The following is a 13962-nucleotide window of genomic DNA, read 5'->3' on the forward strand; positions in this document are numbered from 1 at the left end:
TACGAGAATCTTATATTTGCTATTCTTTACGTCTTTTAGTAAATCAAGTATAGTAACTAATAATCAAATATATCATTCTCTTTAATTATTGTTTTTTTAATATATTCTAAAAAGAACATTCCTTATCACCTATCTCTCTCTCTCTCCTCAATCCAGGATTAGTTACAATCAAAGAAACCATTACAAAAAGCTGCATGTCCAATGATACACAGGAACGAAATTGCCTGTAATTTATCTTGCTTCCTCCAGGTGGTTAGGTTCATGGCAAGTGAGCTGCTATTGCCCCAATGTGAACATGTTAAGGTATGACAGCTAGTTTTGGAGTGATTTATAGCCTCCCTTGATGAGTTTTTGACTCCCTGGAAGTCTCTGATAATAATACTATTGGCCCACTGCTGGCCCAAGTTTTCAGGACTCTAAATTGACTACTGTGACAAATTTGAAATGAAAATCAGCACTAAAATGACAAACTGTGAAAACAGAAAAGAGCATGGTAAACATGTAAAACTTTTCTTCTGTTTAGGCTCAATTTTGAGTAAAGATTGTAAATTGGAAATAGATAATAGAATAAGCAAAGCTGGTATGTTGGTGAGCCAGATGAATAAATTTACATTGAATAAGAGAAATTAGCCTAAACATGCATGATAAAGAAATAAGACTCTGTTTAAACCAGTTTTAACTTTAGATCTGAAAGTTTAGTTTCAAATAAAACAGTTGACTGAAGACTAGAGGCCATGAATGAGAATTCTGAGAGAAAAGCATTAGTGTCTTCCATAAAAATTAAGAATATTAGGAATTTGACATCATAGCATGCAAGAGTAAATGCATATTTAGGCTTAGATGCTGGTTTACACTCATCATAAAATTTAATGGAATAATTACAGCACAAAGAGAAATAATTAAACAGCAAGTTTAATTCAATAATTTTGTCTGTCGCAGACATTTTCAGGAATACAGTGTTAAAATCTTAATAACACACAAGAAACAATAAGCAAAATAAATGAAATTAAACTGTATAAATACTCAAGTCCTATGATGGATGCCCTCTATGGTTGGGTAGGAAGCCTAAGAATTAAAATTTCCCAAATCTTGGGAGGTTTAACATAACCATATTTATTAAGATTAGGCTGTTTTTTAATCTGCTTCTGATTCTAAAAAGAGTCTTTCAATTTTTTATTTACTGAGATGGAGCATAATAGATTTCTTCCATCTGGTTCTGTGCAAGGCATGGTCAGCTAGACCCGACTGACACATAGTTGTGGCGGTGGGTGTATTTTGTGTGTTCATCTGGGTGGATGTTAGCATATCTTCCAGTCTGACCATAATATGATAAGTTTGCAAGAACAAGGAACCCTGTAAACACCTGGAACAGAGAGGGAAGAAAGTGAATCCTTAGGAGAGCAAAGAAGGAAGAGCCAGCTTCAAACAAAGCTTGAAAGCAGTACAGAGAATTTGTGTGTTATTACAATTTTAACATTGCATTCCTGAAGATGTCTCTGTGACAGAGATGAAATATTGAAACAGTTAAATCTGCTGTTTAATTATTTCTGTTTGTACTGTAATTATTCTATTAAGTTTTATTATGAGCATTCAAGAATGTGTGTGTGTGTGAGACCAGAAACATTAACAGAAAAGAAATGAATGGCAAACAATTGGAATTGGTAATATCAGAATAAAGAAGTCAAAAGGAAATGGATTCTGCTAAATAACAAATACAAAATGTTATATTCAGGCATTAGTGATCAGGGGAAAGGAAGGGGTTCCAATAATATTTAACATGAAACATGGATAATCTTGAATGGCAGGCAGCATCAAGTAGTGATGTGGGCAGACATCAAAATGATGAATTGAACAGTGATGCTTATTTGTGCCTATGGTTCAACAGAAGGTTCTGTTGAGGAGGAAGTGAAGAAATTTTTCAAGTTTATTAGAGAAAGCAGCTGATATAAAAAAGGAGAAGTTGTTCCTTGTTAGAGATCTAAACAGCAGCGTAGGAAATGAATATGATACATATAGAAATGTTTATGGAAAATTTAAAGAAAGGGGTGACATGTTTTTACTGTTACTGTAGTAGGGGTAACAGTAAAGACATGCTGGATTTCTGTTCATGATATGGAGAGAAGATAAGAAACAAGGTATCATTGACTTTGTTATTGCTGATAATGATCTTCATGCTTGTTCAGGGAACAAGAGTAGTATGGGAGATTTGAAATAGGAAGTGATCACCAATCGAGCAGGCTAAAACTGAATATCACATTGAACAGGAAATATGTAAGAAAGTTTTAGAAAGAGTTAAAGTTGAACAGATTTTGGAGGTGAAGTGTAGTATACAAATCTTATTGGAGGAAATGAAGGAGTTTCAAACAATAATCAAACCTTGAACTCAGTGGCAGACTGAGGAGGAGGGCATTGGATTCTTTCAGAAAAGGATGTGGTGAAGTTGTCTGCAAAGATAGAAAAATGAGACCTACATGGTGGACTTAGGAAGTTAGAGGCAGTCATGGAAAAGAAAAAAGCACATCGAAAGTTCATAGCATGTCCACATGTGCTCTGAGAGAATATAAAGGAAAATGTCAGAGAGCGAAGCTGTGTCTGAAACAAGCAAAACAATAGGAGGACTTTGGTAAGAATACAGAAGATAAATATTAGAATGTTTTGAAAAATGTTGTGGAGGCTGTTGAAAAGCTTAAAAATAAAAGAAAGAGTACCCAAAAGGAATCATAGATCATTAAAGATAACATGAAAACTGACAGATATTTGGTTACTATTAACGATTGCTAAATAAAACCAGAGGTATCGCAGAACAATGGTAGAAACTATTCAAAAGGATTACAATCAGTTCTTGAGGAATCAAAAATCTGAAATGTGAAATGTTAACTGGATAGATGACATTTGATCAGAAATGAAACATTTTAAGAGACCTCCAGGGAGTCACAGGGGGAAGAACAACTCTCCTGCACCAGCTATTATACCTTTTTCTTGAATTCATTCATGCTGCCTGCACTTACAACCTTCAAAGGCCTGTTTTTCTGTTACATTAATTTTTTTTGTAATTTTAATTTAGCACCTGGTAAACGCGAAGTTATCATTTACATTTTTATAATTGAATCTCCATACCATATAATATCTTTCTTTTTATAAGAATGACATAATATTGTCAGAAAAAAATTTTTCAATACATGAGTAGTAGTAGCAGAATATGGGTCACCTCTGAAAGTTGTGTAAAAGTGTGGTTATTAAGAGTATGTGGCTTGGGTTCTTTGTTTGGAGACTGTTGAATGAGTGGAATGGACTATTAGAGGTATGGAGTGCTCCAATGGTGAATAAGTATAAAGAATGGTATGATAGGTATTGTGTGAATAATGGTTGTGTGGGTTTCCTTTATTCCACTACCCTTATAATAATAATCCTTTTTATAATCAATTTTACCTACCTGATTCATTGCTTTATTTCTCATTTTGCTGTTTATCTTGTCCTCCCAATGCCTATCTAATTGCTTTCAACATTTTCCAGTTTCTTCATCATCTGCCAGATGATTTGCTTTAGTCTGGATATTTCCAAAGTGGCATTCTGTTCCACTTGTTAACAATTTCGCTGACATTTATTTGTGACTTCATATCATTAATGACATTCATAAGATTAAAAAAAAAAAAAAAAAAACATTATAGGAAATAAGCAACAGTCATCACCAAAACAAACATTGAATAAAATTTACCAATTCAAGGAAATGTTTATGTACTGAAATGTTAACCTTCCATGTGGAATGTAAACTCCACAACAGCTGAAACATCACATTCTTAATAAATTTTGGAATGTTTTATTTATACTGTATGCCACTTTTGATATGGTTTATTATTCACGATTTAGGCTATTCAAGCAGCAATCAGTAAAGCATTCAAAACTCCAGAAGTTATTTCCATGTTTGCGAAAAAACAGCCTGGGCAGTTAAGAGAAAGATTAGCTGAGGTGAGTATATATGTTTTCAATCTGATTCAAGATATAACCCAACTGGTCCCATGTTTCCAGTTTAAATATAATTTTCTTATATGCTATAGGCTTGCTTTATTTTGAAAGATGATGCTTATTTTTCTTAAAACTACAACCTTAGCAACCTTAAAACTACAAGTAAACTAAATAGAAGCAGCAACGGTTTAGATTTAACTAAAGCATTAAACAAAGATGACAGAGAAGCTGACGTGAGGGTTTCCCTAAGAAACTTCAGGGAACAGATCTTAGAAGACCTAAATGCCATCAAATTAGAAATTAAAGACAATAACTCCGCGATAAGAAGGGAATTAGAAGTACTATTTAAAGCCAAAATAAATGAACTGAAGGCATCGCTGGAGTTTTGCATGCATTCAAGATCTAAAGAACAAAGCTGAATGCAATGAAAAACTAATTAAGGATCTATGCACTTAAAACACAGAACTAACAAACGAAAATAAAACACTGAAATCTCAAATGAACAACCTGAAATAGGAAGTTAATGAAATTCAGCAGTGCTCCAGGTTGAACAATATCAAATTAAACGGTCTACCAGAAGCTCAGAATGAAAACTTGCATATTATAACTGAAAAACTGGTGAATCTACTTGGAGTAAAAAGGGAAGACATCTTGCACGTCCACAGAGTACCCACAAGTAGAAAACAGACATCAAGCCGGTTATTATTCAACTAGAAAGCAAGAATATTAAAAATAAATGGATGACGGAGGCAAGAAAACTCAAGATTACAGCTCAACAATTTGATGAACAGTTAAAACTCGTACCTGTTAGCACAAACACTTGACCAAACTTAATTAGCAACTTCTTTATGAAGCAAAACAAAAGAGAGCAAGTGGTCCAGCCAAATATATATTGGTAAGAGATAGCAAACTATTCATGAGAAAGAACAACATAATAGTGATATGGATAAAAACACCGGGCAACCTCAACGAACTCAGTCAAAGAAGGCAGTAAATCTAAATGTCACCTATAAATAACTGGAACAATGAAGACCTAAATGGATTTAAGATTCTACATGAATAGCTTAGATTCTGATGCAACTGTAAACTGTAAAAAACTATATAATCTAACTTCCATAAAAAAAATTTTTGACACTACTACAAACTCATCCAAGAATTTCAACATATATCATGTCAATATTAGGTTGATAAGGTCAAATTTTGATCATTTAATGTTACTTTTCACAGAAATCCAATCATATATATAGATGTATACTAAGTCTTAAGTGAAATATAGATCAAACAACTTGAGGTTGATCGTTATTCTCTTGCAAATTACGACATGTATTATGATAGTGACTATAATCGTTCAGGTGGATTAATTCTACATGCTAGAAAAAATATTTATAAATTTCATAGACTGGAATCAAAAATGCAAAGCGCTGAAACTGTAATGATTTATGACACAGCAATGAGTATATATATATTTGCTATATATCATGCACAACTGGCCTAGTTGATATCTTTCTATCAGAGCTAAATAATGTCCTAAAAAACTTAAAACACGACAGTGTCATACTAGTGGAGGATATAAATTTGGATCTTTATAAGAGTAATAGTAAAACTGAAGAATATAAAAATATATTATCTACTCGTGGGTTTCTTGTTTACATCGATGGCAATACGAGAGAAGCGAACAACTCAGCAAGTTGTATTGATCAGATATTCATAAGAAACAGAATTGCCTATGAGGCTACAATCTACTTCAGCAAAATAACAGATCACCATTCGATACTGTTGAAACTATCCTTACCTAATAGCGTTGACACGAGCTGTGCAGGTAGTCGTAAAAAATTCGAAATTGGCACCAGTTATAATAAATTTGAGAACTACATAAAACATCATCAACTGCCTCAAACCGACATATTAGACATAAATCAGCTATATGAGGAATTTATCAAAATGATTAAATATGCAGACAGCAAATCACAATATCACAAAAGAGTTACTACAAAAATGGATGTTCACACACACACACACACACACTGGATAACATATGTCGTGTTCATACAATTTAATGTTTGAACACGACTACAAAAATTTCGCTAAACATCTAAAGGAAGAAATAAAACAGGCAAAAGAACATTTTCTTCTATCAAAATTTCTTTCTTGTAATAATGATAAAAATAAAGAATGGAGGTTGGTTAATATGATAATAGGTAACACAAAGCAAAAAACACGCGAATTCCCAGAGAGAAATCACATCCCTGATGTACTTAACAAAATGAACAATCACCTTACAAACTATGGTAGTTGTGATTTCGACCCTGCAGAAAAGACAAAGTACGTGAGTCACCTTCTGTGAATTAAGAATTTCATGTATCTACAAAGAAGTAAACGAAGAAGTGGTAAAGAGTGTAGTAATCGGATTAAAAAAAGGGGAAAAAATGGGAAGTGACAATGTAATTGTCAAAAAAACTAAACATTGTCATTAACCACAAATTACAGTTCTTTACAAATATCATTAATAAATCCTTTGAACACAGTAAATTTATAGGACATTTAAAGACTGCTTCAGTTGTACGTCTATTCAAAGGAGGTAACAGAAATGAAATCAAAAATTACAGACCAATATCTATACTATCCACAATCTCAAAGGTTATGGAAATTCTAATAAAAAACGCTTAAATAGCTATTTAAATACCATATCCTGTTACGCAATTAATCAATATGGGTTTAGATCTGGATACAATACCAAAAAAACGCTATTGGAGTTTCATAAAATGGTCTGTAGTGGAATAAATAAAGGAATGCACACAGCAGCCACTTTTCTTGATATATCTAAGGCGTTCGACTATGTTCATCATGACCTATTGCTACTGAAAGTGTCCAAATACAGCATCAGAGGAATTACTAATGACTGGTTCAAATCCTATCTGAATAATAGAAAACAATATACCAGCTACAGCACATTTAAATGAGCAACAAAAATAATAAAACACGAAGTCCCACAAGGGTCTGTACTAGACCCATCCTATTTTTAATATATGCTAATGATTTATGTAAATACAAACTTTTTGCAAAATGATATCCTTCATCGATTACACGACATTAAGACACACCGAAACAATCCTCGAAGATCTAAAAAATCGGATTGATAGTGATATGTTAAAACTAAGTAAACGGTTTAGCAATAATGGACTTAACATTAATAGCGATAAAACGAGATATATGTACTTCACGTTAACAGATAAGCTAGACCACAATATAACCATAAAATGTAATGAAAGGAAATGTAGTGACATCCTAAATTGTAACTATAGCTTAATCAAAAAAACAATCAGTCAAGTATTTGGGTATCCATATCGATAGCAATATGAAGTGGAACTCCCACACCACTATCGTAATAAATAAGTTTAGGTTCATAATTAACAGAATATATTATGTTAAAAAATTTGTAAATGCAGCATTCTTAAAATGCTTATACTATTCCTGGGTAAATTCCTCACTGCAATATGGCATCACCTGTTGAGTTGGAGATTATTACAACAATCTGAATTTATATATTAATAAGAATACAAAACAGAATAATTAGAGCCATAACCACTACTGACTTCACACATTCAACCAATGATCTGTCTGTCATGCATAATATTCTTTCACTACAGAAACTATATCTCTATGCTAATTATATGACCTTCTCTCATAATGTAGAACAGTAATACAGCTCCTAGGAGCTAAGTTCACATTATGGGCAAATACCAAGAACAGTGATCGGAGCTTGCTCCACCCTTACTATGAGTTGCCTCAGTGTGCACTACCAAATGGGTCAGGTGTTGCACTATCCAGGTATTTGCTTATGCTTGGAATCGCCGAACTTTATATAGTTGCTATATTTGGCATGAAACTTTTTTCTTATTTGGCTAAGAAACAATATGGGATGTAATATCCCTTAACTTAAATAAAAAAACTATATCTCTATGGTTGTCTATTATACATAAAAAAGAATGTTGAAAGTTTCTTGGTATATAATGTAGACTAGATTATGCTGCGGCCAGAACATGCTTTTAGTACCCAAGGCAAACAAAGAAATTTTTCATAAACCCTTTGAATAACTGCCGACAAGCAGCTACAATAAACTCCCAAATGAAATCAAATCTGTAACTTCAGCATATTTATTCAGAAAAAGATTGAGAGAGAGAGAGAGACTACCTCATGGGACTAAACAATGTTGACAATTACTTTAAATGTATGTATATAAATGTTTGAAGGCGCCGTGGCTTAGTTGTTTCAAGCACCTCTCTAGTAAACAGGAAATCGTGGGTTCGAATCCCACCAGTGCCTGTAATGTTTTCTGCTATGCTGGCTGGTTGGCCGAGTGATTGGTGTATCCACTCTCCAGCCAAAGGCTGCGGGTTCGAATCCCGCCATGGGCATGGATGTTTGTGATTGTCTGTGAAAATAATAGTGATGGTGGTGGACAGTAGATGGCTTTGGTGTAGATGATGAGGTTGAGTGATGGAGACAGAAAGTTGTAGAGTAAGTGCACTCCCTCGATGAGTCTTTGGACTCCCTGGAGGTGTCAAATAATAGTTATAGTATAAGAGATCGTTATAACTCACATATCATATCCAATCAAGGTACCAATATACTAACTAGTTCATTCATCCAAATGAAATCAAATCTATAACCTCAGCATATGCATTCAGAAAAAGATGGAGAGAGAGAGAGACTATCTCATGGGACTAAACAATGTTGACAATTACTTTAAATGTATAGTATAAGAGATCATTATAACTCACATATTATATCCAATCAAGGTATCGATATATTGGGTTGGCAAATAAGTTCGTTCGGTTTTTCAGAGTGGAATGAAACACATTTTATTTAATATATATAATACATACTAGTCAGTTATATATTGACCCTTTATATCAATGACCTCTTGCCATCTGTCTACCAACTTCATTATGCCACGTTCGTAAAACTCCTGAGGTTTACCGGTGAAAAAACTTATCCAGGTGTCTTTTGACAGCCTCCTCATTAGCAAAGGTTTTCCCATTCAGAGAATTCTGCAATGATCGGAATAAGTGGTAATGAGGAGGCTGTCAAAAGACACCTGGATCAGTTTTTTCACCGGTAAACCTCAGGAGTTTTACGAACGTGGCATAATGAAGTTGGTAGACAGATGGCAAGAGGTCATTGATATATAGAGGGTCAAGGTGCCAGGTCTGGTGATGCGGCAAAACATCCCAGCCAAGACGTAACAATTTACTCCGGGTTGTTAACGATGTGTGGGATCTGGCGTTGTCGTGGTGAAAGACACCTTCTTCCCGATTTGCCAATTCAGGACATTTTGTGCTAATTGCATGGGCTAGTCGCATTAACTGTCAGCAATAGACAGTTGAATCGATCATTCTGCCTGACGGTAGCACCTCATTGTGGACAACACCTTTATAATCCCACCACACAGAGAACATGATCTTCTTTGGGTGCAATCCCGCTTTCGAGGTTGTTTGCGGTGGTTCGCTCTTGTACCCCATGATGTTTTACGTACCAAGTTATCATACACGACCCATTTTTCATCTCCTTTAATCATCCGCTTCAAAAATGGGTTGTTTTCTTGGCAACGTCGCAGCGAATCACAGATGGATATGCAAGTAGTCATATTGGCTTCAGTCAATTCATGCGGCACCCAAACATTGAGTTTTGAAACATATCCCAGCTTGTGCAAATGGTTTTCAACGCTTGTATGGGATATGTTCAGTACTACAGCAATCTCCTGCACTGTTTGTGATGGATTGATCGACGATATCCTTCACAACACTTGAATCAACCTCGGTTGGGTGCAAGGCACATCACTGACGTCAAAATCTCCAGAACAGAATTTGGCAAACCACTTTTGGCATACACGTTCTGTTAAGGCACCATCCCCTTATACACTGCATATTTTTTTATGGGGGCCTCCGCAGCTCGTTTGACTTTTTTGAAATAAAAAAGCAAAATATTCTGGTAATGTACGTTACTTCCTTCCATTTCTAAAAAGTTGTTTTACATAAACACAACTGAAGTAGGCCGAAGAAAAATTCACTGAAAGGTTATGTGAAATGTCACCTTTCAACTGCGCAATAGTGTTGCACGATAGCACAGCAATAGCAACAGACGAATCGGCATAAACTTGTACTAATGCAAAAACCGAACAAACTTATTTGCCAACCAAATACTAACTAGTTCATTCACTTAGGAGCCTAATATATTAACATGTACATCAAATCAAACCGTGTGAGGCGAGCCCTCATAGATACAGTCACTGGACTGAGTGAGCACTTTGCAAGAGTATATCATCCAGGTGGTGACATTGAAAAAATGAAGGCGCCATTAGTTTATATGGGAATTGTGATGAATGAAGTGGAATTGAATATCCTATTACAGAACCTTAATGTGAATACATCTGTGGGATTGGATGGTATACCGGCATGGGTCTTACGTGAAGCAGCTAAAGAATTACCAGTGCCCTTGACCATGTTGTTTAATCTGAGTCTCGGGTCTGGTTTAGTCCCGAAGGTGTGGAAAGAGGGGGAAAATAGTTCCACAGCATAAAGGAGGATCCAAGACTACTGTTGCAAATTACCGACCGATCAGCATATCAGGAGTCGTTGTCAAAGTCTTGGAGAAAGTAGTCAAGGGAAAAATACAGGAATGGATTGATGAAAATGAGATACTGTATGGGGGACTGCATGGCTTTGTGAAGGATAGATCATGCCTCAGTAACTTGTGTAACTTGAGTAACTTGCTCAAGTTTTATAACACAGTGACGGCTGAACTGGATAAGGGTAATGGGTTTACAGTGATACTGCTTGACCTGGCTGAGCCATTTGACAGGATACCACATGGAATTCTAATCCGTAAACTACAACATATGGGAATGGATATAGGGTTGGTGAGATGGATATGTGGGTGGTTGATGGAGAGATATCAAAGAGTAGTTTATTCAGGAGTAGAGTCCAAAAGACGGCCTGTGACGTGTGGTGTGCCTCAGGGTTCTGTTCTTGGACCACTGCTGTTTAATTTGTTCATTAACAATATAGGGAAGGATCTAAGAGGAACAGTTCATTTGTTCGGTGATGATGCAAAGTTAGGTAGGGCAATAGTGAATGCAGAAGATGTCAAAATCTTGCAGAACGACTTGGATAGATTGGCGTTCTGGGCTGAGGAGAATGGATGTCAATTTAATGTGACAAAATGTAAGGTTATGCATTTTGGGGTGAAAAGATTAGCAGCAGTATACCACATTGGTGGAACTGTACTCCAGGAGATTGATGAGGCCAGGGACTTGGGAGTGTTGGTGGATAGGGAGATGAAGTTTAGGGGGCACATTGCAAAAGTGGCTAAATCAGCCCATCAACTCACTTGGTTGTTGAAAAATACTTTGACGAGCAGAGACAAGCAAGTTATTGTACCTCTGTACCGAGCCTTTATAAGACCTCATCTCGACTACTGTGCCAGATTTGGTCACCTAGGTTTCTTCTTGATGGGGAGGAGGTGGAGAGGATCCAGAGGCAAGTGACCAAGATGATAGCAGGTCTATGGAATGAACCTTATGAGAACAGGTTGAAGATTTGTGGGGTGCAGAAATTAGTTGATAGGCAGAAAAGGGGAGATATGATTGAGACATTCAAATTGCTAAAGGGTTTCTATAGGATTAATTCAGAGGATATTTTTGAGATCAGGACTGGTGGTGGGAGAACTAGGGGATACCTATGGAAGCTGGGTAAGAGTGTGGTTAGCAAGCGTTTTAGAGCTGGGTTCTTTACTTTTAGAGTGGTAAATGAGGGGAATAAGCTGCCAGAGTCTGTTGTGGGTACCATGATGGTGAGTGAATTCAAAGCAAGGTATGATAGATACTGTGAGAATGTCATATAGTTGTGGACATGAAGTTTAGGGCCTCCCTCGATGAGTTTAAGGACTCCCTGGAGTCGCCCATAATAATATAATATTGTACATTGAATTGTATTGTATGATACTGTACATTGAATTTAAAATTTGAATTGTATAATATAAGTATCTTGTATACGTGATGGGAATGATAATAAACTGAAAGTGTTAAAACTGTTATTTTATTTTTTATTTTTATTTATTTATTTTTGTTGAGATTGCATTAGATTTTTAAGATTCATACTGTAGTGTATGGTAATTAATAACACCTATTGAGTAATAATAGCCATTCACCCAACATTTCAGCAATCTGAGCAGTCTATCATCAGGAGTTGATACATCTACTGATGTATCAGCTCTTAATCTGCTGAGTAAGAGAAAAAATTATTAGTTGATTATATTGCTTGGTGATGATAATACAGATATTTATTTATACTATCACCAGGGCTTGAAAAATTTTGTGTTGTGTTGGCTTGCCACTCAGATCTTAGCTTGGGTGTACTCTACCATAGTCACCTAATATATCATAGCCATATGTTTAATCCCAGGACTGTTAAATTTATAAGCTTTAGTTAATATTATGGCTAATTTTTACACTGTAACTACCAGTATTGAAAATTATGATAACGAGTAATATAGAGCTTCTATAGCTCAATCAGTATAGATGAAAACCTGGGCTTGAATTCCTGTCAAGGATGTGAATAACATTTATCTGGGCCTTTTAAACTGAAGGTGATTTAGCTGGTTTCATATGGAAGCAGCATGGTTTTTCCCTCCTGGAAACTTTTTTTTTTATCCCACAAATAGGCAAACCAGCTCAACGAACACACACACATCAGCAAACATGCAGCAAAGGAATGGCAAGGCAAGTCAGATACATTAAATTGCCTAAACCCCCTAATCAAGGGATTCAACCCATCTTGGATGGATGAGAATCAGATTGATGAATGACATATATTTAGTGTTTATCAGTCTGTTAATTAAAAAATTCATACATGTTTTGTTTTGTTTTGTTTTTTGCTATTTTATTTGTTATTTTTACTACTTTTTACTTCTAACACTGATGTCTTGAATTACTTATGTGTTGTGATTACCTCATGGTATGACAAAAACAGTTTTTTAAATGCTTTGAAACCCTTCTTCAACAGTTTAATGGGCTATTTAGGTCTAATGCTGCCATCACTAAGTTTCTCTGGCTTTTAATTTTTCAGGAAATGACAACATATACTAGAATATTAATTATAAAAAAACTTTCATTAATACTTCCTATAGTTTGGCAATGTTACATTGTCATCGTCAGGGATCACAAAGAACAATGATATGTGCACACAGGTGCTAACACTGAGCAAATGAGGCTGAATTAATGCAACAGAAGACAGGCCTAGGGTCCTAAACATTGCCCCTCTAGTGAGCTAAATTGGGTTGCCTTGGCTGTTGGATTGACATTCTTAAAATGTATGTTTCCCAAATTTGAAGCAGTCTTGTTCACCCAAATTTGTTGAGGATTGGAAAGTTTTTCAAAGCTTATTAGTGGCAAGCATCACATTTTGCAGTCTACTGTATTGTATGTGTGTGTGGGTACAACTCTTATCTTTTGAAATAAATTGTAGTTATCTATCTTGTTGAATTGTCCATTTGCTGATGAAGATCTGTTATATTCAGAGGAAATATTTGATTTAATATCATCAAGTCTGTGCTAGTATGTGAATTACAGAAATACCATATTGACATAGTTGGCATTACACAGATAAAGAAAAGAACTCTAAAACTAGGGGAGATGCTACTAAATAAGAATTATTCAAGCAGTAGTGAACAGATAAAGGAATAAGTAGCTATATTATTCTGCCCTCAACATTCAGATAAATCTTTAAAATTAAAGGCAGTATCAAGTAGTGTGATGCGAGACCAATTTCAAATTGGAAAAGAATGGTATAACTTATTTTCAGATGGCAAACTGCCAGCCTGATTGTCCCAGTGGATAGTGTATCTGCTCTTCAGCTAACAGGCTGTAGGTTTGAATCCCACTCTGGACATTGATGTTTGTGAATATCTTCAAGTAGTCGATTTTCATCATCGACCACCTTA

The 13962-nt window shown here is 35.4% G+C and overlaps 1 protein-coding gene across 1 annotated transcript in view; it reads left to right on the forward strand.

Moving 5' to 3' along the window:
- LOC150108272 (protein LZIC-like) overlaps positions 1 to 13962 on the forward strand; it is a 95949-nt gene that overhangs the window by 65778 nt on the left and 16209 nt on the right. The window contains exon 4 of the mRNA XM_090415717.1: positions 3868 to 3966. Within this exon, the coding sequence (XP_090271843.1) occupies positions 3868 to 3966 (99 nt within the window). The remainder of the gene's footprint in view (positions 1 to 3867; positions 3967 to 13962) is intronic.

The sequence above is a fragment of the Typopeltis vanoorti genome, chromosome 3, assembly GCF_054136105.1.
Source record: "Typopeltis vanoorti isolate ZY-2024b chromosome 3, IOZ_Tvanoo_1.0, whole genome shotgun sequence".
NCBI classification, from domain to species: Eukaryota; Metazoa; Arthropoda; class Arachnida; order Uropygi; family Thelyphonidae; genus Typopeltis; species Typopeltis vanoorti.